At 40.5% G+C, this 26,396-nt stretch overlaps 1 protein-coding gene and 1 pseudogene across 1 annotated transcript in view; both read right to left on the reverse strand.

The window, feature by feature from the left end:
* LOC105286900 overlaps positions 1 to 26,396 on the reverse strand; it is a 107,283-nt gene that overhangs the window by 61,847 nt on the left and 19,040 nt on the right. The window contains exons 2-3 of the mRNA XM_026973083.1: positions 11,980 to 12,097; positions 11,540 to 11,592 (exon numbers count right to left, since the gene is read on the reverse strand). Of these exons, the coding sequence (XP_026828884.1) occupies positions 11,540 to 11,592; positions 11,980 to 12,097 (171 nt within the window). The remainder of the gene's footprint in view (positions 1 to 11,539; positions 11,593 to 11,979; positions 12,098 to 26,396) is intronic.
* On the reverse strand, positions 1,294 to 2,313 carry LOC113562745 (annotated as a pseudogene).

Below are 26,396 nucleotides of genomic sequence, written 5' to 3' on the forward strand. Positions count from 1 at the left end.
CCGGGGCTCCAGTTTCGGAAAATATAACCTAACCCAAACCTATTTCTGATTTAAAGCTAAAATTCCATCAAATATACTCTTTCGTAAACGTATATGATATCGTAAAATTATGCTCTATTCATCAAACTTTTTTGTTAATAACTTTTTAACAAACAACGAGCGACGGGTGAAACCTAGTGCGGGTTATTCGGGAAGGTGACTTTTGTAATATATGTCAAACTCAAGTCCTTGCTTCGCGTGGACAGTTGAAGATTCGTGCAAAATCATTAAACTTCTTTTGTTAATAACTTTTTAATAAACAATGAGCGACGGCTAAAATCTTTTGAAGGTCACTCAGGAGGGTGACCTCTATAATATATATATGTCAAGGTCAAGGTCATCCGAGGTTGCTCCGTTAAGCTAAATAATTACCCTTTAATGTATCACTCGATGCATTCACGACTCTGCGCAATTGAAAAGAAAATAAAAAAATAGGTACTTTTAAATACGTCGTTAATTACAACTGTGGCGACGTCTAGATGGAGAAGTTATCCCGAAGTCGACTCGTGAAGTTACCTTACGATAAAATTAGCTTTTGGTGCACTCTTGGCACCATCAATTAACTTTCCGTGAAAGCTTCAAGTCCGCTTGAAATTATCCGACCAACAAAATCCGGGGCACCGGGAATTATTTATAAATTATCGCAGAGGACTCCTCGTTAGGGGGGGTCCCCCAGGCGCGATGCTTGACTAATATATACGAAATGACTCACGCCCTCTCCCTATCTCAACAGAGAGAGTGGACTCTCCACGAAATAGAAATAGATCGCGATGGACCGACGCTGGCCAGAGTTGTCGCGCCAGTTCCGGTTTAAATCCGACGAGTTTTAGCCCTCATGGTTTTCTCCTTTAATCATCGAAACGGCGTCGACGATCGAGGGATAGTGCGAAGATGAGAGAAACGGCCCGATTCTGCCACGGGACCGAATTTATGTGCGCCGGAAAAGGTCGAATAAGTAATGATGCACGAAGAATTAATTCTTTCGATCGTTTCTCGACTCAATTCGATCAAATCAAGATTGATCTAAAGATTAGGAAATCCACAAAAATGTCTGTAACTTCAGAAGTTTAGATTTTTCTTGTAACTTATAAAATTGAATTGAATTTAAGAAATTACTTTAATTTAAGGAACTAAATATTATAATTGAATTTATTTAATAAAACTTATTTTATATAATATTGGGTCATTAAGTATGAAACTTTACAAATAGAACATAAACTTTTGCATTTTTTGGCACATGGACATGATTTATTTTCAATCGAAGTATGCGCCCATGTTATCTACACACTTCTGCCATTTTAGTGGTAGTTGGTCTATGCCTCTACTATAGAAGCCAGGAGTACGGGAATCGATGAAGTCGCGGAAGGTTGTTTCGACTGCCTGTTGAGAATTGAAGAATTTTCCCACCAACAAGTTGTCCAAATTCCGAAAGAAGTGATAGTTGGTAGGTGATAGATCTGGTGAATATGGTGGATGACGGAGAGTTTCCAATTCCAACTCCCGTAGCTTTGCCACGGTCAGTCGTGCAGCGTGCGGTCGAGCATTATCATGCAACAGGATTGGCATTGACCGATTGACCAATTTCGGTTGTTTAATAGCAAGTTGTTGCATCATTTCGTCCAGTTGCTTGCGATATACTTCAGCCGTTATCGATGTACCAGGTTTCATAAAGTTGTAGTAGAAAACACCTCACCTGGACCACCAAACAGTCACCATAAGCTTCTTCTGTGTAACGTTGGGTTTCGCGTGATGTCTCGGTGGTTCATCAGCGTTCAACCACTGATGTGAGCGTTTACGATTGTCGTAGAGTATCCACTTTTCATCGCAGGTCACAATTCGATTAAAAAAAGATTCATTTTTGTGACGGGAAAGCAAAGAAAGGGAAGCCTCTAGACGTTGCACCTGCTGCGCGTCGGTCAATTCGTGCGGGACCCATTTGTCCAACTTCTTTATCTTACCAATTGCAGCTAAATGAACCAATATGGTGGGTATGGAAACATTGAATATCGATGCCAATTCACGTGTACTTTGAGATGGATCGGACTCTACTACGGCTCTCAAGTGATCATTATCCACCTTCGTCTTTGGTCTTCCACGTGGCTCATTAGCGAGGCTGAAATCTCCATCTCTGAAGTTTTTGAACCAATTGCCCACCGTTGCTTTAGTAGTTGAACCTTCACCAAATACAGCGTTGATATTACGAGCTGTCTCCGACACTGTGGTTCCACGGCGGAACTCATATTCATAAATCACACGAATTTTGGACTTTTCCATAGTTCCATAAAAAAGAATCCACCAATAAAACTAATGAAGATATTTGAACAAACAAATATGACATTTGAAGAGCGAGCATACATCTATCACACTAACCTAACCTGATACTGACGTCTGGCGCCAAATTTGAGATAACAAATGTTAAAGATGGCGCTTTTACATTTGTAAAGTTTCATACTTAATGACCCAATAAATACATTATAAAATAACTTTAATTTAATAAAAATTTATGAATTAATTATGATTTTAACCTGAAAAGATTCAGATTTTATTCCTACACAATTTCTATCGAGGAAAATTCAGACTTTTCCTTCGGCGAACAAAGGCCGCTTGCTGAAACGGTTAGTACCAGCTGGGTGGGAATGAGAGAATGGACCGCATCTCCGTCCATGCACACGTCGGCGTGGATAATGCTGCATGCCGACTTATGCAACCATCGAGCGTTTCCGGTTCGCGTAGCGAAGCACGAGGTACGCACGTTTCGTTCCGTACGTACGCTATTGTACGTGTCGCAGGAGCGCGTATGAGTTGTAAACCGGCGGAGTTGTAAGTCGCGTGCTGAACGCGGGGCCCAAAGGAAAACACGTGATTCGCACCGGCTACAGGCTGCTTCACGAATTGCCAAAATCTGTTCAACCCGCCAACAAAAAAAATCAAAAAGACAAATGAATTTAACCCTTCGTGGTCACTCGGGGTCCAAAAGACCCCAACGAAAGTTTAAGGCTTATATCTTTCTGTTCTAAATTGAAAATTAACTTTTTACTGCCATTTACCGGTAGCTTCAAGTACTCTTTTTCCCTTCTAATACTAGGTATCGCCCGCAGCGCACTAGTATAGAAATAGCAATTATTCAAATAACATTTCCCGCGTGCTGGGGTCTTCCGGACCCCCTATGTGACCAACTTGTAATTTGGTATCAAAAATTTGGAAAATTTTGTTTTTGTGATTTTCGCACATATTATCTGTGGAAAAACGTAAGTGCAAGTTTAAAGACCGAGTAATTTTTTTCTACAAAGGTTATAAGCATTTATTTACACTTATAGATGGCATATGATTTACGGAGTCGTGAGTTTCAAAATTCGTTGTTGAATGACATTGAAAATACAAATAATTATTAACAATACTTGTAATAATAATAATGTTCTATGTTATATAAATACCCAGATAGCAGAGAGAGTTCAAAAAGAATTCACTTGTATGTCACCAATTCTGAGTTCATTTTCAGATGCAAAAAGAATTCAAAAGAATTCTAAGAACTCTTTTTGCATCTGAAAATGAACTCAGAATTGGTGACATAACAAATGAATTCTTTTTGAACTCTCTCTCTGCTATCTGGGTACACTTATTTTTCCATAATTGTAGATTTCATTTATCTCGAAAATGATCCACTTTAAGTCTGAAAATAAATACCGTTTTTGAAACGTGCATTATAACACTATTTTTTAAATTAAAGTATTACATCTCCACAATATGACCCTAAATTTGTATCGCAAAATAATAAAAATTTAAAAAGTTATAATTTTTTTAGTAAAAAACTCGGTTTTTCACGATTTCTAAATTCGTGAATTGTTTTAGTTATGTTACAATTAAAATTTGCGTAAAAAGCCTATTTCTCCTTGGTATACAAGCTTTCAAATTTATTATGTAATTTTGTAATTCAAATTGAATGAATAGTGTAAACACGGCAACCATTTAAAGTTGGTGGGATCTATTGGACCCCATGTGACCATTACGTGATTTTCTAGAAGTGTGACCACGAAGGGTTAATCAAACTTATAAAACTCCTACTTTGCAATATTCAGTAATAAGTTTATTATAATCACTTACAATTGTGTATGCAATTTGCGTTGAATGGAGTATTACTGAAAATTCAGTCTTGATAAATTTCGATAGAAAATTCCCGCAAGAGAAGATTCAACGTTAACATTTTTTTAATATCCCAAAACTGTGAAAATATCGGGCCGAGTTCGCTTCACAATCTCAACGGATTATCTCCATCTTATCACCGTGAATCAGCCTGTACATGTGGTGCGTGGCGCGTGTGTTCGGCTTGCTTTAATTATAGACCGGAGCCCTTCTCCTTTCCTTAGCGTCCACCCTCGACACCGCGAAATTGGAAAGGCGACGTCCACGGCTGCGTTTCTGTTCGCTCGCTCGCTCGCTCAATCGAGGGTACGAACGAAGACTCGGGGAGAGACTTCGAGAAGCTTTACGTCGCTCGCAGAGTGCCACCCCGAACTCGACTCCGGAGTAATTCCAAGTGCTTACTGGGGCAACTACCATAGCTATTAAGAACTGTAGAGTTTGTTGGCCTAGTTAACTGTTGAGCCTCTGCTGGGAGAGCGGAGAGTGACGCGTAAAAGTTTGGAATATTGTTCGATCATCGACAATGGAATTAACCCCGCTGCCGCGTTCTTAACGACTTAGCGATCACTTTTTAAGACGTTTGTATCAGTCCGTGTGAATTTCAGCTATTTTTGTATTCTATTGGGTTGGCCAAAAAGTAATTGCGTTTTTTTCCAATAGATGGACATGTCTTGAAATGTAACTAACTTCATTCTAAACCGCAAATTCATTATGTAGGTTAACAACTCACGGTTCAAGCTTGTTTTAGAAAAAGAAAGTACGCGATTTCGTTAACAATTGTTTGTTTGCCGTCGATTTCAAAATGGAAAATCAAAAAGAACATTTTCCTCATATTTTGTTTTATTACTTCCGAAAAGGGAAAAACGCTGTGCAAGCTCATAAAAAGTTATGTCATGTATATGACGAAGATGCTTTAAAACTGCGGCAGTGTCAAAATTGGTTTACTAAATTTCGATCTGCAGATTTTAATGTGAAAGATGCACCACGCTCAGGAAGGCCAATCGAAATTGATGATGACAAAATAAAGGCACTGATCGATTCGAATCGGCGTTTAACGACACGAGAGATTGCTGAGGATCTTAACATATCGAAATCGAGTGTTGAAAAGCATTTAAAACGACTTGGATACATTAGTAAGCTCGATATTTGGGTACCACATGAGCTCAAAGAAATTCATCTCGCTAAGCGTATTGACACCTGCGATTCTCTTTTGAAACGTGAGGAAAATGATCGATTTTTGAAACGTATGATAACAGGCGACGAAAAATCGATCGTCTACAACAACGTCAAACGAAAAAGATCGTGACGAACCTGCTGAAAGCACTTGAAAAGCAGATATTCGCCAAAGAAAGATTATGCTGTCAGTCTGGTGGGACTTTAAAGGTATTGTGTATTTTGAGCTGCTTGCGAGGAATCAAACCATTAATTCAGACGTATACTGCCGTCAACCGGATAAATTAAATGATGCCATCAAACAGAAACGTCGAGAATTGGTGAATCGCAAAGGTGTTGTGTTTCGCCACGATAACGCTAGACCACGTACAAGTTTGGTCAGTCGTGAAAAATTGTTGCAGCTTGGATGGGATGTGTTACCATGATGTTACCACATCCACCATATTCGCCAGACCTGGCACCATCAGATTACCATTTGTTTCGTTCTTTGCAAAACGCCTTGAATGGTAAAACCTTGACTGCTGATGAGGATATGAAATCGTTGTTGGAATAGTTTTTTGCTGAAAAAGATAAGAACTTTTTTGAGCGCGGAATCATGAAGTTGCCTGAAAAATGGCAAAAGATAATCAAACAAAATGGACAATATATTGTTTAATAAAGTTTTTGTTTCCCATGAAAAATTCGCCTTTTATTTATATAAAAAAAAACGCAATTACTTTTTGGCCAACCCAATATTATATTTGAATTATGTCCTTTTACGTCTAATTTGAATTTCCAGTTTCGAACAGAGACAAATTTACTGTGGCGGGGACACAATGGAGTCGCAAATGCGTCTAATTTCCTTTCCAATTCGTCAATATTTACGATGAACGCATGGCTCTGTTTGAATACGAAAGAAAAGAGACTGGAGAGATAGACGAGAGGGGCGGAATGCGTGTTTTATGGATTCCGAGTGCATCTCGCCGGGAAAACGAGCCACGTCATATCCGGATGGATGGATCGAGACGTACAGTCGAGTTACACTTCTCTCTTTCTTGAGGAATGGGATAACGCCTCCTCGTGTTCCCAATTTGCATAATCCTGAGTCAACGCGCAATGCTGCTCCTAAGGGGATGCAAATTGAAGAACTGCCTACGAGAACATCCTCAACCTTACCAGTGAGAAAAACTTGTCCAGGCGCTTAAAAATTCTACCAAATTCTTTGCTAACATTTTCAATCGGTGGATAACAAAAACAGTTTTAACTATGAAAACAATTATTTATTCAGTTTTCGATAAAATGTTATCCACTGCCAATGTTTCAAGTATAAGTACTAGTTTTATTTGTTGTCTAATCAAAGAATTCTATAATCGAGTAATAATTTGGTAATTAGCAAGGGACGAAGACCCTCATTAAAATTAACGATCCACGAATAACATTTGCTACTATTAGTCATTAAATTACCAAGACATTGTGCATACTAAACACCATTATCCCCTTCGCAGGGTATTAAAATTTAATTGTGACGGAATGCCGCATCGGCCGGTGCGCGAGCGTTATAACTCGAAACCGGACAGTTTCGAATTTTTCCACGGCGAGGAAAACTCAGACGGAGTTTCGCGACCGTTAGGAGAGAAAACAGCAAGCCAGTTAATGTAATATACGAGCGAAGACGTAACGAGACGTTATAATTAACGACCTTTAATTAACCGCGAATGGTGGAGTCCGTGAGGAAGCCCGCGCGCTTAATCGCGAGTGTAAAACACGCGTGTCAAAGGTTACGCGAAACGCGATCCTAAGCGAATCCTCGCGCGCCGTTTCCGTAAAACGGCAATCAAAATGCCAATCTGAGATCCAAGCGATCGTTCTTCTCAGACCAGGCACGTATTTATCTCGCGGTGCTATCATAAAGTACGATTATTACGCACATTACGACCGAGAATTATATCCCGCGAAGTTAGAATCGTCAAACCTGGAGATACGCGGCTTCGAAGATTTATTGCTGAGGGTTACAATGCTCCGTCATAGATATTCTATAATATAATTTGGCTAAAACGGTAAAGATCAAGAATCAAGAGTATAATAAAAATACATCAAAGAATAACAAACTCCAGAATTGAATTATTAAATTACTTTAAAAGAAACAATCAAATTTATGGGCATCAAAAATGCTTCTCGATCAATCTTGGTGTTTAAAATCCTAATGATCTTGAAAGAAATAAAGCGTAATAAAATTTATCCTAATAAGCAACTCTCTCAACGAAAGATAGGAATGAAAATTAATTTAAAAAAAGTTACATATGAAAAAATAGGCGTCGGCATGTTTCTCTTGGAGAAATCGGAACGTGCCACGCGAGGCGTAATCATGCGTTTCTCCAGTGGGTTATTCTAAATATTCTAAAGAGGTGCGGACGGTGATCTATGATGCACCGAGCGCGCGGTTGCACGGATTTTATCTACGCGTCCTAAGAAAGCGCTGGAGAAGCTTGCAGGCTCTCTATTTTTAAAGGACTGCGCGTGGCCAGTTCTTAAATTTGCTCCCTCAAGAAAGCCTCGCGCGCGCATCGGATGCGATCTTCCGCCGTGCTTGATCGGTTCTTATCTACAATCTGGAACTTTCACTTCTCATGTAACTAACGAGCACTCAGTGTTCCCACGAATTTGTGATTAGATTGTTTGTATAAAAAATATGAAGACTTATCTCGCATATATCATATTAGGAGTGTGATTTAGTTTTGAGGGTTTTGCAACAGATGGCTGTCGTGTCAGTTTGCTCCAATAGCTGTTTCCGATAACTGTTCTTTCTTACAGTCTTGACATTATCCATGACATTTAGTAGCATTATAGCAATAGATGCAATAACAGTCGTGTTTATTGTTTATATCATCGTAAAAATGCAACTTCCGAAACAGCATTTTCGACATGCGTTGCTTTTGTTTTTTAATCAAAACAAAACTGCGGCTGACGGTTATAGAATTCTTGTCGAAACTTATGGTGATTCTGCCCCATTAATTAAGACGCGTGAATACTGGTTTAGACGCTTTAAAAGTGGTCATACTGATGTGAAGGACAAAGAACGCTCGGGACAACCAAAAAAGCTTGAAAACGCAGATTTGCAAGCATTATTGCACGAAAATCCAACACAATCCACTTCAGAACTTGCCAAAGCATTAAATGTTGATCGTACAACAGTTACCAAACATTTACATGAAATGGGACAAATTCAGAAAGAAGGGAAATGGGTTCGACATCAATTATCGGAAAGTGCCATTGCGAACCGGTTGAACATTTGCATTTCGTTGATCGCCAGGCAAAAAAAGAAGAGTCCTTTGTCTCGGATTGTTACTGGGGATGAAAAGTGGATCTGTTTTGATAATCCGAAACGCAGAAAATCATGGGTGGATCCAGGCGAACCATCAACATCCACTCCGAGACGCAATATTCACGGTTCAAAAGTAATGCTCTGTATTTGGTGGGATAGTGTACTATGAGCTGTTAAATCCGCATGAAACTGTCACGGCTGATCGTTATCGACACCAATTGTACAAGTCGAAGCAAGCATTGGACCAAAAACGACCACCAATTGCGAGTAAACGACGGAAAGTGATTCTTCTTCGTGACAACGCTCGACCTGACGTTGCGTTATCAGTGAAACAAGCACTATTAGAGCTCGAATGGGAAGTCTTACCGCACCCCGCGTATTCTCCATGCGATTATTATTTGTTCCGGTCGATGCAACACGCTTTAGAGGATACACACTTTCATAATTTCGAAGAAGCGCGAAAATTCGTCGACGAATGGATCAACTGAAAAGAAGAGTCATTTTATCGTGGTGGAATCCATCTCTTGCCAGAGCATTAAATGTTGATCGTACAACAGTTACCAAACATTTACATGAAACGGGAAAAATTCAGAAAGAAGGGAAATGGGTTCGACATCAATTATCGGAAAGTGCGATTGCGAACCGGTTGAACATTTGCATTTCGTTGATCGCCAGGCAAAAAAAGAAGAGTCCTTTGTCTCGGATTGTTACTGGGGATGAAAAGTGGATCTGTTTTGATAATCCGAAACGCAGAAAATCATCGGTGGATCCAGGCGAACCATCAACATCCACTCCGAGACGCAATATTCGCGGTTCAAAAGTAATGCTCTGTATTTGGTGGGATAGTGTACTCTATGAGCTGTTAAATCCGCACGAGACTGTCACGGCTGATCGTTATCGACACCAATTGTACAAGTCGAAGCAAGCATTGGACCAAAAACGACCACCAATTGCGAGTAAACGACGGAAAGTGATTCTTCTTCGTGACAACGCTCGACCTCACGTTGCGTTATCAGTGAAACAAACACTATTAGAGCTTGAATGGCAAGTCTTACCGCACCCCGCGTATTCTCCATGCGATTATTATTTGTTCCGGTCGATGCAACACGCTTTAGAGGATGCACACTTTCATAATTTGGAAGAAGCGCGAAAATTCGTCGACGAATGGATCGACTCAAAAGAAGAGTCATTTTATCGTGGTGGAATCCATCTCTTGCCAGAGCATTAAATGTTGATCGTACAACAGTTACCAAACATTTACATGAAATGGGAAAAATTCAGAAAGAAGGGAAATGGGTTCGACATCAATTATCGGAAAGTGCCATTGCGAACCGGCTGAACATTTGCATTTCGTTGATCGCCAGGCAAAAAAAGAAGAGTCCTTTGTCTCGGATTGTTACTGGGGATGAAAAGTGGATCTGTTTTGATAATCCGAAACGCAGAAAATCATCGGTGGATCCAGGCGAACCATCAACATCCACTCCGAGACGCAATATTCGCGGTTCAAAGGTAATGCTCTGTATTTGGTGGGATAGTGTACTATGAGCTGTTAAATCCGCACGAGACTGTCACGGCTGATCGTTATCGACACCAATTGTACAAGTCGAAGCAAGCATTGGACCAAAAACGACCACCAATTGCGAGTAAACGACGGAAAGTGATTCTTCTTCGTGACAACGCTCGACCTGACGTTGCGTTATCAGTGAAACAAACACTATTAGAGCTCGAATGGGAAGTCTTACCGTACCCCGCGTATTCTCCATGCGATTATTATTTGTTCCGGTCGATGCAACACGCTTTAGAGGATACACACTTTCATAATTTCGAAGAAGCGCGAAAATTCGTCGACGAATGGATCGACTGAAAAGAAGAGTCATTTTATCGTGGTGGAATCCATCTCTTGCCAGAGCATTAAATGTTGATCGTACAACAGTTACCAAACATTTACATGAAATGGGAAAAATTCAGAAAGAAGGGAAATGGGTTCGACATCAATTATCGGAAAGTGCCATTGCGAACCGGTTGAACATTTGCATTTCGTTGATCGCCAGGCAAAAAAAGAAGAGTCCTTTGTCTCGGATTGTTACTGGGGATGAAAAGTGGATCTGTTTTGATAATCCGAAACGCAGAAAATCATGGGTGGATCCAGGCGAACCATCAACATCCACTCCGAGACGCAATATTCGCGGTTCAAAAGTAATGCTCTGTATTTGGTGGGATAGTGTACTCTATGAGCTGTTAAATCCGCACGAGACTGTCACGGCTGATCGTTATCGACACCAATTGTACAAGTCGAAGCAAGCATTGGACCAAAAACGACCACCAATTGCGAGTAAACGGCGGAAAGTGATTCTTCTTCGTGACAACGCTCGACCTGACGTTGCGTTATCAGTGAAACAAACACTATTAGAGCTTGAATGGGAAGTCTTACCGCACCCCGCGTATTCTCCATGCGATTATTATTTGTTCCGGTCGATGCAACACGCTTTAGAGGATGCACACTTTCATAATTTCGAAGAAGCGCGAAAATTCGTCGACGAATGGATCAACTGAAAAGAAGTCATTTTATCGTGGTGGAATCCATCTGTTGCCAGAAAGATGGGAAAAAGTTATAGAAAACGAAGGAAAATATTTTGATTAAGGTATTCATTCATTATCATATTTAAATACATGCATTTTTGAGCAAAAAAACCCTCAAAACTAAATCACACCCCTAATAAAATGATAAATGTGATTCGCAGATTAACTCGAACAATTGTTTCGTGTTGCTTATCCGGTTTATATTTATAAATGTATAAGTAGATATTAATTAATTTTTTTATTATTTCTATAACGTTTCGGTGTGATTTCCTGTGCATGCAATATTCAATTATGGGATTTACTCACCATTTGTTGGGCGCTTTTCGGCTTCCGGTTCACGTCGATCACCTTCTGATTGGCTGCAACAGGAGGGACGATCGTAAATTAAATGGGAGGATATTCCTCTTTCATTTAGCTAACTAACGGACGTCGCGACGAATTGCATATGGCCTGCGCACGTACGGCACGTGACTGTCGTACCCTATGCACTAATGACTTTACTGTCGATTTATGTGTTATGAGTAACTGTTCAACGCCATAAACGATCGGTACTGTTAGGCGAATCTCGCGGATTTATTTCGCAGTTCATCGCGTCGGTGTTAAGTCTCGCACGATAATCTTCATCAACGAAATTCCGTGCAATTAAGTTTTATTCCATGCATTCAGTTCTATTTCCGGATAATTACAAATTTTTAATATATATGTTTGTAACATATTTTTTAAAGCAAAAGTAACAAGATACGTACTGACAGCCTCCACCAGGTCAGCCAGAAGGACACCGTCACAAAGGTCGGCCTGGAGATCGGTCACTCTCCTTTTGCAACCCCCTCGTTCCAAGTAATAATTCGCCCAATCCGTGTAGATCTAAAATGACAAGTATTTGTGCATTTTTAAGATGACAAAATTAAATTAAACTGCTAAATGTCAAATAAAATTGTTATTTAGTTCGATGTATTTCGAGTTAATACTAAATTATCGATCGAAATTATTTTTCAAGATTTCAGATTGTTTTCATTGTTTGCGTGTTTCGTGTGAATGTCTTTCCTGTTTCCTAATAATGAAAGTACATTCGCAATAAATTGAATACTCAAGATTTATTCGCCGGAACGCTGAGCGGGAAATTGCGCGCGCTCCTAATTACGTCGCGTTTCATCGGCAACGATTATGGCTGATCGATCGGCTGTCGAGATCGTTACTCGGTGAATTAAAGGCGATCGCGAGAAAGACAGAGAAAGAGGGGCAATAATAACGAATGTCTTGCATACAGAGCACAAACATATCGTAGAGAAACGTACTTTAATGGCCGATCGATCGATTATTATTTCTTCGTGCTGGCCGCGCGTCGATTATTATTTCTTCATTGCACGCTGCAGCCTTACGATCGTTCGCGATCATGAAAGTAACGGATGATTGTGAGATATTGCATGTAGATTCTTTGTGAGATCTTTCCTCTTGTCGGAAGAGAAATCGAAAAAATTTCATGTAATTCTACTTGTAATATAATTTTATTTATTTTATCAAATATAATTTTATAAAGAGAAACGGTTTTCTCTTTTCATAATAAATATTATTTGCATTTCTTGATATAAAAGTGTAAGTAATTTTAATAAATTTTAATTTTCCTATGATATAAAATTTTGATAAAAAATTTCGTAATATTTATAGATCAACTTTGGAGATTCACAAAAGATATTCCTGGTGTTAAGTTCCGGTCAAATTTACGCGAATCGTACGGTTGACCCTACGTTACTTCAAGTGGAAGGAGCAAAGCGGAGAATGCCGATCGGCGCGACAGGAATTTCTCCACCTCGAAGAATCTCTCGCGCCTGATGCTTCCTTATTCGCGTCTCGTAGCATGTCGATCGTACAGAATCTCGTCTCTCACATGTGTGTGTATGCTTTGCAAATATTATCTTTCACGCCTGGACTCTTCAACGCATCAGGACGTTCAAGTCTCTTATCTCAAATTTCTCCGTAACAATATCTACACCCACAGAAAAGATTTCTGGACTTAATGATATTACTCTTTAATCTATCATAAAATAAGATCGCTATAGCGACAATCATATTTATTATTGAAAAGAAGCATATTTTAATCTTGAATAGAAAATTCGAAAATCTAGATTTAAATAATCTTGGTGCTATCTCATTCATTTTCTCAGAAGGATTTAGATACAAATTTGTAGCAAGTTCAAAATATTCTTGATTTAAGAATATTGTGAGATCTAAAAGACATCTTATTCTATTCTTCTAAGAGAATTTGTAGAATCTGCACAAAACGGCCAATATTTATGTGTTGCAATCGAAAATCGGGAAAGTGTTTCTGTTATTCACAATGAATAAGTGCAATACTCTACAAGAAATATTAAAAGATATGGAAATGTCTTATCTCGAATCTTATTTCTCAAGTAAGTATTTGTATATACTTACTTACATTTTCATATCTTTTAATATTTCTTGTAGAGTATTGCACTTATTCATTGTAAATAACAGAAACACTTTCCCGATTTTCGATTGCAACACATAAATATTGGCCGTTTTATCGGAATAAAGGACGCAGAAGCGCCGAGTCGACGAGCGACTGTGAGAAAATGATGCGTCGACATCGACAAAGCCTACTATAAAGTGGCGCTAATATCAAATTATTCTACATACAAGAATATATAAGTATAGATTTGTACATGTTACTCTTGTCCCAAGACAGTAAGACAATGTTATTTAATTCGAGAGAGAAGAATAGAAATTACTGATTTAAATTAAAAATTGTTTTATTTTCATATTTTTATACTTGTAATACGATTAAATTAGTCAAGAATATTTTTCGTCTTGTTATCAGAAATCCTTTCTGAGGGTGTACGTTAATTTTTCTACGATTCGTCTCAAGCGATGATGTGATAAGCGCAGAATGTGGCAGGCATCTCGATAAATAACGCCTCTCAAGTGAATCCTCGCAAAGAAAATGATCGCAGTCCTGTATTCCAATAAGATTCCAGTAGAAGTAACAAGAATGAAATAAAAATCTCACTAAGAAATATCTCCGAGTGAGTCGCAGGCGAGAGATAAGAAAATTACGCCCGTTGTGCCCAGTCATTCCGAGCACCAGTAGAGAGTGCGCCAGGGGATTAAAGCGCGGAGGAGTGCATTAAGAGGAGGCGCATTAACGAGCACTCGCAGGCAAAGTGCACTTCGGAAGTCCATCGTACCGCTGTCGCGGTGCCGCAATTTGATTTATTAGGGGTGTGATTTAGTTTAGAGGGTTTTTTGTGCTCAAAAACGCATGTATTTAAATATGATAATGAATGAATACCTTAATCAAAATATTTTCCTTCCTTTTCTATAACTTTTTCCCATCTTTCTGGCAACAGATGGATTCCACCACGATAAAATCACTCTTCTCTTCAGTTGATCCATTCGTCGACGAATTTTCGCGCTTCTTCGAAATTATGAAAGTGTGCATCCTCTAAAGCGTGTTGCATCGACCGGAACAAATAATAATCGCATGGAGAATACGCGGGGTGCGGTAAGACTTGCCATTCAAGCTCTAATAGTGTTTGTTTCACTGATAACGCAACGTGAGGTCGAGCGTTGTCACGAAGAAGAATCACTTTCCGTCGTTTACTCGCAATTGGTGGTCGTTTTTGGTCCAATGCTTGCTTCGACTTGTACAATTGGTGTCGATAACGATCAGCCGTGACAGTCTCGTGCGGATTTAACAGCTCATAGTACACTATCCCACCAAATACAGAGCATTACTTTTCAACCGTGAATATTGCGTCTCGGAGTGGATGTTGATGGTTCGCCTGGATCCACCCATGATTTTCTGCGTTTCGGATTATCAAAACAGATCCACTTTTCATCCCCAGTAACAATCCGAGACAAAGGACTCTTCTTTTTTGGCCTGGCGATCAACGAAATGCAAATGTTCAACCGGTTCGCAATGGCACTTTCCGATAATTGATGTCGAACCCATTTCCCTTCTTTCTGAATTTTTCCCGTTTCATGTAAATGTTTGGTAACTGTTGTACGATCAACATTTAATGCTCTGGCAAGAGATGGATTCCACCACGATAAAATCACTCTTCTTTTCAGTTGATCCATTCGTCGACGAATTTTCGCGCTTCTTCCAAATTATGAAAGTGTGCATCCTCTAAAGCGTGTTGCATCGACCGGAACAAATAATAATCGCATGGAGAATACGCGGGGTGCGGTAAGACTTGCCATTCAAGCTCTAATAGTGTTTGTTTCACTGATAACGCAACGTCAGGTCGAGCGTTGTCACGAAGAAGAATCACTTTCCGTCGTTTACTCGCAATTGGTGGTCGTTTTTGGTCCAATGCTTGCTTCGACTTGTACAATTGGTGTCGATAACGATCAGCCGTGACAGTCTCGTGCGGATTTAACAGCTCATAGTACACTATCCCACCAAATACAGAGCATTACTTTTCAACCGTGAATATTGCGTCTCGGAGTGGATGTTGATGGTTCGCCTGGATCCACCCATGATTTTCTGCGTTTCGGATTATCAAAACAGATCCACTTTTCATCCCCAGTAACAATCCGAGACAAAGGACTCTTCTTTTTTGGCCTGGCGATCAACGAAATGCAAATGTTCAACCGGTTCGCAATGGCACTTTCCGATAATTGATGTCGAACCCATTTCCCTTCTTTCTGAATTTTTCCCGTTTCATGTAAATGTTTGGTAACTGTTGTACGATCAACATTTAATGCTCTGGCAAGAGATGGATTCCACCACGATAAAATGACTCTTCTTTTCAGTTGATCCATTCGTCGACGAATTTTCGCGCTTCTTCGAAATTATGAAAGTGTGCATCCTCTAAAGCGTGTTGCATCGACCGGAACAAATAATAATCGCATGGAGAATACGCGGGGTGCGGTAAGACTTGCCATTCAAGCTCTAATAGTGTTTGTTTCACTGATAACGCAACGTCAGGTCGAACGTTGTCACGAAGAAGAATCACTTTCCGTCGTTTACTCGCAATTGGTGGTCGTTTTTGGTCCAATGCTTGCTTCGACTTGTACAATTGGTGTCGATAACGATCAGCCGTGACAGTCTCGTGCGGATTTAACAGCTCATAGAGTACACTATCCCACCAAATACAGAGCATTACTTTTGAACCGCGAATATTGCGTCTCGGAGTGGATGTTGATGGTTCGCCTGGATCCACCCATGATTTTCTGCGTTTCGGATTATCAAAACAGATCCACTTTTCATCCCCAGTAACAATCCGAGACAAAGGACTCTTCTTTTTTGGCCTGGCGATCAACGAAATGCAAATGTTCAACCGGTTCGCAATGGCACTTTCCGATAATTGATGTCGAACCCATTTCCCTTCTTTCTGAATTTTTCCCGTTTCATGTAAATGTTTGGTAACTTGTACGATCAACATTTAATGCTCTGGCAAGTTCTGAAGTGGATTGTGTTGGATTTTCGTGCAATAATGCTTGCAAATCTGCGTTTTCAAGCTTTCTTGGTTTCCCGAGCGTTCTTTGTCCTTCACATCAGTATGACCACTTTTAAAGCGTCTAAACCAGTATTCACGCGTCTTAATTGATGGGGCAGAATCACCATAAGTTTCCACAAGAATTCTATAACCGTCAGCCGCAGTTTTCTTTTGATTAAAAAACAAAAGCAACGCATGTGGAAAATGCTGTTTCGGAAGTTGCATTTTTACGATGATACAAACACGACTGTTATTGCATCTATTGCTATAATGCTACTAAATGTCATGGATAATGTTAACACTGTAAGAAACAACAGTTATCGGAAACAGCTATTGGAACAAACTGATACTACAGCCATCTGTTGCAAAACCCTCAAAACTAAATCACACTCCTAATATCTTATTATCGCGCGCGTCCCCAATTCACCGCTGCGATATGTTACTTTCCTAATTTTCCACCGTTACGTGTCGTCGATTATGTCGGCGGAAGTCTAATTGCGACGTCATGATCCTCTAGATCGCGCCTCTAATTAGGACGTAAATCCCGCGCGATTCCGCGTTGCGCCGCTACGTAATTATGTCGTAAATCGTGTCTTCAGTTCGCGGCGAGTCCGCAATTGTCGCGCGCGGAATTTCAATTAGCAGCTCGCGCGATGACATCCCTCGCGCGCGGATCTCACGCGGTTGTGTCGGCAGGTCGCGCACTCGCGCGTGCATTCACGTGACAGGTGCTCGTCATTGTGCAAGATCGAGATGCGACGGCAACTGATCTAAGGGTGAACTTGCCGATTTGTTCTTCTTTTCTCTTTTTTATCCTCCGTCCCCCATTTCCAACTCCTTCGTCATTTTCCCATTCGGCGAGAGTGCGCGCACAGCAACCCATACGTCATGTGGATGCTATCGCCCGCCCGCGATTGCAATCCGGTTGCAAGTGCAGGTACACTTACGTTTATTAACACGCGAGACTCACCCCCGCGCGCGCTTCACCTCTTCTGTTTCTCTCCCTTTCTCTGGCACTCTCTTTCTTTTTTCACCAGATATTTTATTGCGCCGCAGGTGCATGACTGCCAGGGCTTTGTCATCGCGCGCGTTCCATATTTATTCGCCTATCCGGATATACTCAAGCGACGGGGAGGAGAGAGCATGGTGCCACCGAATAAATTTATTGACCGCATCGATCAAATTCAAGTGACTTTGGACACTTGTGTTTCCGTCGCACGTTCCGAATTGCCCTCGCGTGCTGCATCATTAATTACGTCCCGTAAATTTCAATCGCTGCATCGAGGCAGCATCAATGAGAAAACTTTCCCTCTATATATTACGTATTCGTCCAATTATTTATTTATTTCTAGAAGATAAGAGAGTGCGTACGTGACGAGAAGAGTACTTTTATGTCCCAGGAGGATTCGATTATTCAATAATGCCCCTCACCGCCGCAATTATGACGCGTGCGTTTCAGGGCAGCCTTTATTTTTGAGAATTTTTTATTCGGCCGCGTCTGTAAGCGCGAACATCGGGGACGTAAATCACGCGCGGAAGCATGAATTGTCCCGAGCGCGTTTACCATGCTGGCCGAGCGCCAGGCTTTTCAGCGCGAGCGGCCGCGCGGGTACTCTCGAGAGTCCCCGAAGAGGCAGCCGCACTCGCTCGCAGGGCTGGGTGACGGAAAGCACAAGGGGAGACACGAACGCTGGTCGTCGCACAGACGGGAAAGAGATGAGGAGGAAGAGGACAGAAGCCACCACGCCGAAAGAGAGAGAGAAAGAGTGAGGAGAAGAGAGAGTTAGTCATCGCGTACTATTTTTGAGCGCGTAAAGAGACGAGCGTGGAGAGCGAAGGGGCTCGCGGTGGCTCCCGCTTCATGATTTCGAGTCGCCATTATTACGGGGTCGCTTCGCCGAACCTTTTCCCGCTTTCCAGACGGAATCCCAGGGTTTTCCCGGAGTGTTCGACGTAGACAGAAAGAGAGCGACGGAAACAGAGAGAAGGAGAGAGGGTGAAGCTCCAATCGAGCACATGCGACGAGGAGAGGTTCCTTCACGTGGATATCGAGACGTTTCCTTGGATGTGCAGCGTGCAATTTCGATCGAGCATCAGATTAATTGTCAGAGATTCGCCAACCCTCGGCGAAGGGACTCGGTGGGAGAAAGGGGAGGATTACCTGCACGATATTGCGCGTGGAGTCGGCCTTGATATCGTCGACGGAGCCGCGCGCGGACCTCGGCGCTCTGATGCACGCCATGACGCCGCCGGTGGTCGTCGCGACGCCCCAGCGTCATCCGAGTGTGTGCCCTGCGATTATCCCCCGCAACAGACTCCGATCGCGCCGCGCACTTTGCACTCGACCGCGATGCAGTTGCACATAATCGCGATTGCACTGCTCGCACTGTAATCGAGATCGCGACTCTTTTGAGACCTCTTTCACGTTGATGTTTAAAGAAAGCTTTGTTCACAACCGCACGCGATTGGGTTTCCCGTTTGGCTTCTCTCGAATTTTCTTAGGAATCGAATCTTAATTTAGGAAATATTATGTTGATATTGATACGATGTCAATACCTTAATTTTTGAGCCTCAACGTTGATTGCGATATTATAAAACAATCGATTACTCATTTTTATTAACACACTGAATCCTCTTATAAGACACTCTTTTACTAAAATCTTTTTACGCTAAATATTCACTTATGGTCAGCACCCGCAAATGTCAATGACCTTGACATATGTTATAGAGGTCATCATTCTAAGTAACCTTCTGCAAGTTTTAGCCGTCGCTCGTTGTTTATTAAAAAGTTATTAAAACAAAGTTTAATGATTTCGCACGACTTTTCAGCTGTCCACGCGAAGCAAGAACATGATATTGACATATTACAAAGGTCACTTTCTCGAATAACCCGCACTAGGTTTTAGTCGTCGATCGTTGCTTATTAAGTTATTAACAAAAGAAGTTTCGAAAATGTAGTAATTTTGAATATTCAGACACAAACGACGAATGTGTATATGAACGAAGGAATGAAAGTCATTTAAAGCAGTGAATCGTTAATATTTAGAATAGTTTGTTTCAATATAAGTACAAAGTATTCTCTGCTTTAACCTAACCTAACCTAACCTAACCTAAGTTTCTAAGTAAGGTCCTTTAGAGAAAATCTTTGAACTACGATAAATAAAAACTTGGAATGTCGAATAGATTACTACGTCATAGATAAACACGACTGTTCCTCATTTACAACTCTCCTATACCAACTATTCTCTGCTTTAAGAAAAAAATATATTAATGATTCACTGCTTTAAATGATTTTCCTTTGTTCATGCATGTACTATTTTACGTACACATTAGTAGTTTATGCCCGATACCGTGTGTTCCGCCAATAATTGTAGTCAAAGGGTATGTCCTTGACAATATAAATTTAATGAAAATCCTTACCATATACATGGTGTCCAATAGTTACGTATAATTTGTAAGATTAATTTTGTTAATAACTTTTTAATGAACAGTGAGCGACGGCTAAAACTTGTTGCCTGTTACTCAGAAAGGTTACCTCTGTGACATATGTCAAGGTCATTGACATTTGCGGGTGCGGACCATAAGTGAATATTTACCCTTTTTACTATTGTATCTTCTTTTATAATATTTTATTGTATGTCCTATTATGTTTTTAACTCTTAATTCTATTACACTGTATATTTCCCTTTATCTTCTTGCAAAAACACTGAACACTGATACGACATGTACTGATGTTTCACACAAGATATTGGAAGAAATCCTAGGTTGGTCCTTAACAGATAAAGACGAGATAAAGACGACCACCGATCTCCTTATCAATTGGTGTCCCTGCGAGATTGATATGCTCGGTCCAATATCAACGTATCATTGATACGATTTACGTCTGGATCCCCACGCGACTCATCGTTCTCACAATCTTCCTTCGAGCGGCGAAAGCGGGGGGAGAGCCGGGGCAAAGAAGAAAAGGGAGAGCAGGAGCAGCAGATAAGCTTGTTGAATCGTTCAATTATTCAATTCGCGATCAGATCACCCTTGTTCCACGACGGTCTCGCGGACGACGACGCGTCGCGACGCACCGTAAGACGAAACACGGAGGCATCCCGACGCCGCGACGCATCGGACGTAACTGAATACGCGCGCGACGACGCGCACGTTTCTCTATTCGTAGGTACGCGCTCTCTCCTTCCATCGCTTCTTCCACCTTCTCTTACTTTATCTTGCTTTATCCCGCTCTCTATCCCTCGCTTTCCTCGCTCTCGAAAGCTCTCGCATAGAATATCAACGAGCAGTTCGAAAATGATGCAATTGACAAAAGTCGTGGAACTAAATGTGACATTCTTTATCTTTTTTCTGGATATGAATTTAAAATTTAAAGACGACATCCTCTCTCTCCTCGTTTTTAATTATGAGAAATTAATCATAAACTTCGATAAACAATAAAAACTTTTGAGTTTTTTATAAGATAGATAATGATATAATTATATACTTGCACTCGATTATCTCACGTGTGTTAATTAACGCCGCGATTGTACTAGATTTGCATAACGATGGGAAGCACTTATGTATGTGAAAGTCCCGAGAAATCAAGGGCCAAGGATGATGATGACGCATGCGATCAGGAAGTGTGACACAGCTTGAGATCACTATTTTAAGACGACGCGACAGACGTGACGAGGAAACTGCATCGAGCTGTCGAAGAATCGCAGAACTGTAACGTTATTAAAGACACTACCGAGAATTTTTCAATGTGCCGAGTCAGCACTGACACCGAACAACGTAATCCTTCAGTGCCCACAGCTTCTGTTTTATTGAGCCAAGAAAGAAGAACCAACAACATGAGTAAACACATGTTATAAAGTTCTATAAAAAAAGTATACGATCTATAATTGTGAGGAATCTCGCTAAGTTAGTTTTCTTCGACATAAATAATAAAAAAATATGAATAACAGAATTATTCTAACTCACACTACATTGAAGTAAGTACTAGAGTCTTTGTAATAATATTTCTTTCCTTTAACAAGTGAAATGTCCATCTCATTAATTTGTTGATCGATCATTAATTTACTAATTACTCTCTAGTTAAAATAATAAATAGAAAAGTTTTCGTTAGAATAAACTCTTTCTGATTTTGTTACCCGAGATCTCGCACATTAAAACCAGCACCTTTACTTTAAGCTAACTTTGATAAAAAAATGGTCCAGTGCATCAGGAGAAGACGCAGAAGTAAAGGAAGGAAAGGAGGGCTAATAAAAATTGCTAGACGTCCGACGATGTTCCGGGAAGACAATATCTTTCCTCCGCGAGCGAAAATAACGCGCACGAGGGGATGGAAATAGAGAACGAGAGACGGTTCGGCGTTTGCGGCCGAAGGGAAGAAAGAAAGAACGGTGACGACGCCGACGGTGGCGTTTCACTCGAAATAGAGCACGATGAGTAAAGCCAGCAAGCGGGTAAACGAACGAGTCGCTCGCGCGGGCGTCGTCGTCCGAATTAACGAATTAACGGAATCGAGCGGTCGGCTGTAAATCCATCAGCCACCGATCCGAGCGATCGTCGCCGATTAGGTCGCGCTGTTGCAATCATTGCCTATATCGCCCTATCGCCTCTTGTGTAATTCCTCTTAAACGCTTCAGCGAAACTTGTGATCCAACTCAATTTTCCAGGAATCGAAACGAGTCCATCCTACGATTAGAGAGAATTTAACTTTTATCAGAAAAACTTTTTCTTTAATAAATGACAGCTAAAGGAATCAATTAGGAAATTCTTCCTGTCACTTAATAATTACTAATAAATTATCTTATTCTTGAAATACATTTTATGATTTAAACTATCTTGACTATTTATCTTATTATTTAAATATATTTCATGATTGCGAATAAAAGTTTAATTAACAGGGCTGTTTGCGTCGATTAAACGATTCAAGCGTGCGTAAATTTCTTTTCTCTTGTATATTCTAGTCCCTGCTGTCCCCAGATATCACCGTAAACATCACGCGGAATCGCAATGCATCGTGACGTTGATACGCAAGAGCCGGTGGGAACCGCGTACGCGCTGATCGATATTCGACTTGGCGCCGATTATCGCGCGCGACCGCTCCGCGCCGCGACTAGGCGCGCGCGTTAAAAGGCAGCGCCATGGCCGGCATTACAATTAATGATGCTGCTCGTGTGTGAGCAGCGCGGAATAACAATCGATCCACGCACCTGTCGGGAATGCTCATGCCTCGTGTGTTTGCCCGGTGTCTCTCCTCGTTCATTTGTCGCTAAAACGATGGGACTCCCTTCGGATTTCGCGAGCACTTTCGACCCTCTTGTTTTTTTGCGTCAATTTTCTCATTTTAAAGTCACTAAAATCTCTTGACTGAATCTGTGGTTTCCGAATTCTAATATGCATAAATACTGAGTATACAGAATTAATCGGTGAATAACATGTTATTCTTTTGCAATCGTCAATTCACGAATATAACAAGGAAATGACACGTTTAAAAATTACATTATGAGTTTTATAAATATGAATATAAATAATATTTTCAATAATTATACACGAATTTGTCCTGATATTCCTCATGTTCAATTTGTAAAAGAAAGTTGGAAAAGAGATCACTCGTATCGAGTTTACTTTTTTCGGCTTCTACATTTCTCAAATCATCAACTGTCTGTTTTATATTCGTAAATTCTTCATCAAGTTTTATTATATCATGCATCTGTAAATGTCTTAAATCTAAAAGCGTGATCCATTACGCATCCATGCTCTCCACAAGTTAATGTCAAAACCGCATAGGACTCAATTTGCGAATTAAAAGGATCCTGTCAAAATTTCGGCAATTAATTCTCGACGGTTTGACGGTCGTTTTTCCGACGCGGCGATTCGCATGCCAAAATTCGAGGGAGCAGTCAAAGGACAATAATTGTCCTTTGGCGCGAGGGTGACCGTTCCATGGCGCAAAGGGGATGCATGAAATTGAATATTGCAGCAAATCCCTCCCGGAACGCAGCGGTGACACCGAAAGCTCAGGAGCCGGAAACGAAACCGTTAAAGGACAATAATTAATTCGCTCCTGATGGTCGACGGCAGTCTGACGGCTCGTTAGACGCGTAATCCTGTCCGTTTTTCACCGTTCTACGTGATAATGCAACCGAGAGGATAATCTTGCGAGCGGAAAAAAAGAGGGACGAGATGAAAGCTAAGCATCACGCGTTCCTTTTTTCAAAGGGAAAGGAGTAAATCACTGGCCCCGAGATTAACTTTGCTAAACACTTTGCACGCTTTGTTTTTTCGCGGCGAGATTATAAAGTTCTTCTCGCTCCAATTGTAGTCTTTAATCCTATCTCATACCACTAGCGTGAAGAAAGTTCACAGGTATTTAATAAAATGTTTCTCTAAAACTGCAACAATGTAAATATTGGGTTGGCCAAAAAGTAATTGCGTTTTGTTTTATATAAATAAAAGGCGAATTTTTCATGGGAAACAAAAACTTTATTAAACAATATATTGTCCATTTTGTTTGATTATCTTTTGCCATTTTTCAGGCAACTTCATGATTCCGCGCTCAAAAAAGTTCTTATCTTTTTCAGCAAAAAACTATTCCAACAACGATTTCATATCCTCATCAGCAGTCAAGGTTTTACCATTCAAGGCGTTTTGCAAAGAACGAAACGAATGGTAATCTGATGGTGCCAGGTCTGGCGAATATGGTGGATGTGGTACCATCATGGTAACACATCCCATCCAAGCTGCAACAATTTTTCACGACTGACCAAACTTGTACGTGGTCTAGCGTTATCGTGGCGAAACACAACACCTTTGCGATTCACCAATTCTCGACGTTTCTGTTTGATGGCATCATTTAATTTATCCAGTTGACGACAGTATGCGTCTGAATTAATGGTTTGATTCCTCGCAAGCAGCTCAAAATACACAATACCTTTAAAGTCCCACCAGACTGACAGCATAATCTTTCTTTGGTGAATATCTGCTTTTCAAGTGCTTTCAGCAGGTTCATCACGATCTTTTTCGTTTGACGTTGTTGTAGACGATCCATTTTTCGTCGCCTGTTATCATACGTTTCAAAAATCGATCATTTTCCTCACGTTTCAAAAGAGAATCGCAGATGTCAATACGCTTAGCGAGATGAATTTCTTTGAGCTCATGTGGTACCCAAATATCGAGCTTACTAATGTATCCAAGTCGTTTTAAATGCTTTTCAACACTCGATTTCGATATGTTAAGATCCTCAGCAATCTCTCGTGTCGTTAAACGCCGATTCGAATCGATCAGTGCCTTTATTTTGTCATCATCAATTTCGATTGGCCTTCCTGAGCGTGGTGCATCTTTCACATTAAAATCTGCAGATCGAAATTTAGTAAACCAATTTTGACACTGCCGCAGTTTTAAAGCATCTTCGTCATATACATGACATAACTTTTTATGAGCTTGCACAGCGTTTTTCCCTTTTCGGAAGTAATAAAACAAAATATGAGGAAAATGTTCTTTTTGATTTTCCATTTTGAAACCGACGGCAAACAAACAATTGTTAACGAAATCGTGTACTTTCTTTTTCTAAAACAAGCTTGAACCGTGAGTTGTTAACCTACATAATGAATTTGCGGTTTAGAATGAAGTTAGTTACATTTCAAGACATGTATGTCCATCTATTGGAAAAAAACGCAATTACTTTTTGGCCAACCCAATAGTTTTATATAGTTTTATATTTTTGAAAAATATCTTTAATGGAATTTCTTTCCCAAGTTGAATTTAGCAATTGAATTAGTCGGTTTTAGAGAAATGAGAATAGAGAATATCAAACAAGCCTACATCTTAATATAAAGTAATATTTGTTTTCATTTTGGAGCAATAAATTATTTTACTGCATTGTTAATCATTATATATTAATAATATTTATTACATTGTTAATATTTGTTACAATGTTAATCATCTATTTTATTTTATTCTGCCACTTTTGGAAAAATTTTCCTGAAAAATAGCAGACTTGATAAATCTGGTATTTCTGACACCTTTCCGAGAGCTGTCAATTTTCTCGCTTTTCATTTTCCACCCCTTTAATGTCTTTTCATTTGCTGGATTTTTTGACAAAACTCCGGCCAGGTGGAAGTTGTGCAGAATTAATTCACTGCTACTCGCAGTAGCGGGAGGAGGCCCGAGTTTCACTTTTCCCCAACGACGACGAAGGGAGGTTGGACGGTTTTCGTCGGCGCGACAATTTTGCGGGCAGGACACGTCTCATGCCGAGAGGACGAGGGATGAGAAAGGGATGAGAGAAAGAGTGGCCGGGCTTTGTCGCGCGATTACGGCGAGCTAGAGGTTCACTCGTCTCGATGGACACCGCCGACTATAGAACGACGGAATTAGGTTTGCTTGAACCCGAACGATATCGAGACGTGCCAGCCAGCCTTCGGGACGACGGGGACGTAGGAGGAGAGAAAACCGAGACCGAAAGGGAAACTACGGGATCGGGAAACCATCTTAAGCGCGTAATCCGACGAGCCGCTCGGAATGATCCTCTTAATTTAATAGAGTATCCAGAAGGAGAGGGAGGAAATGCAACTTACATCATCATGAGTTGCTGGAAGTATCACGCTGGATCATAGCTACGATGTAAGACACGCGTATCTTTTATCATCCAATCAACTTTCTATTTTATTACCTCATATTAGTACCTTAATTATTAATTTAACTAACTA

The sequence above is a fragment of the Ooceraea biroi genome, chromosome 10, assembly GCF_003672135.1.
Source record: "Ooceraea biroi isolate clonal line C1 chromosome 10, Obir_v5.4, whole genome shotgun sequence".
Classification (NCBI taxonomy): Eukaryota; Metazoa; Arthropoda; class Insecta; order Hymenoptera; family Formicidae; genus Ooceraea; species Ooceraea biroi.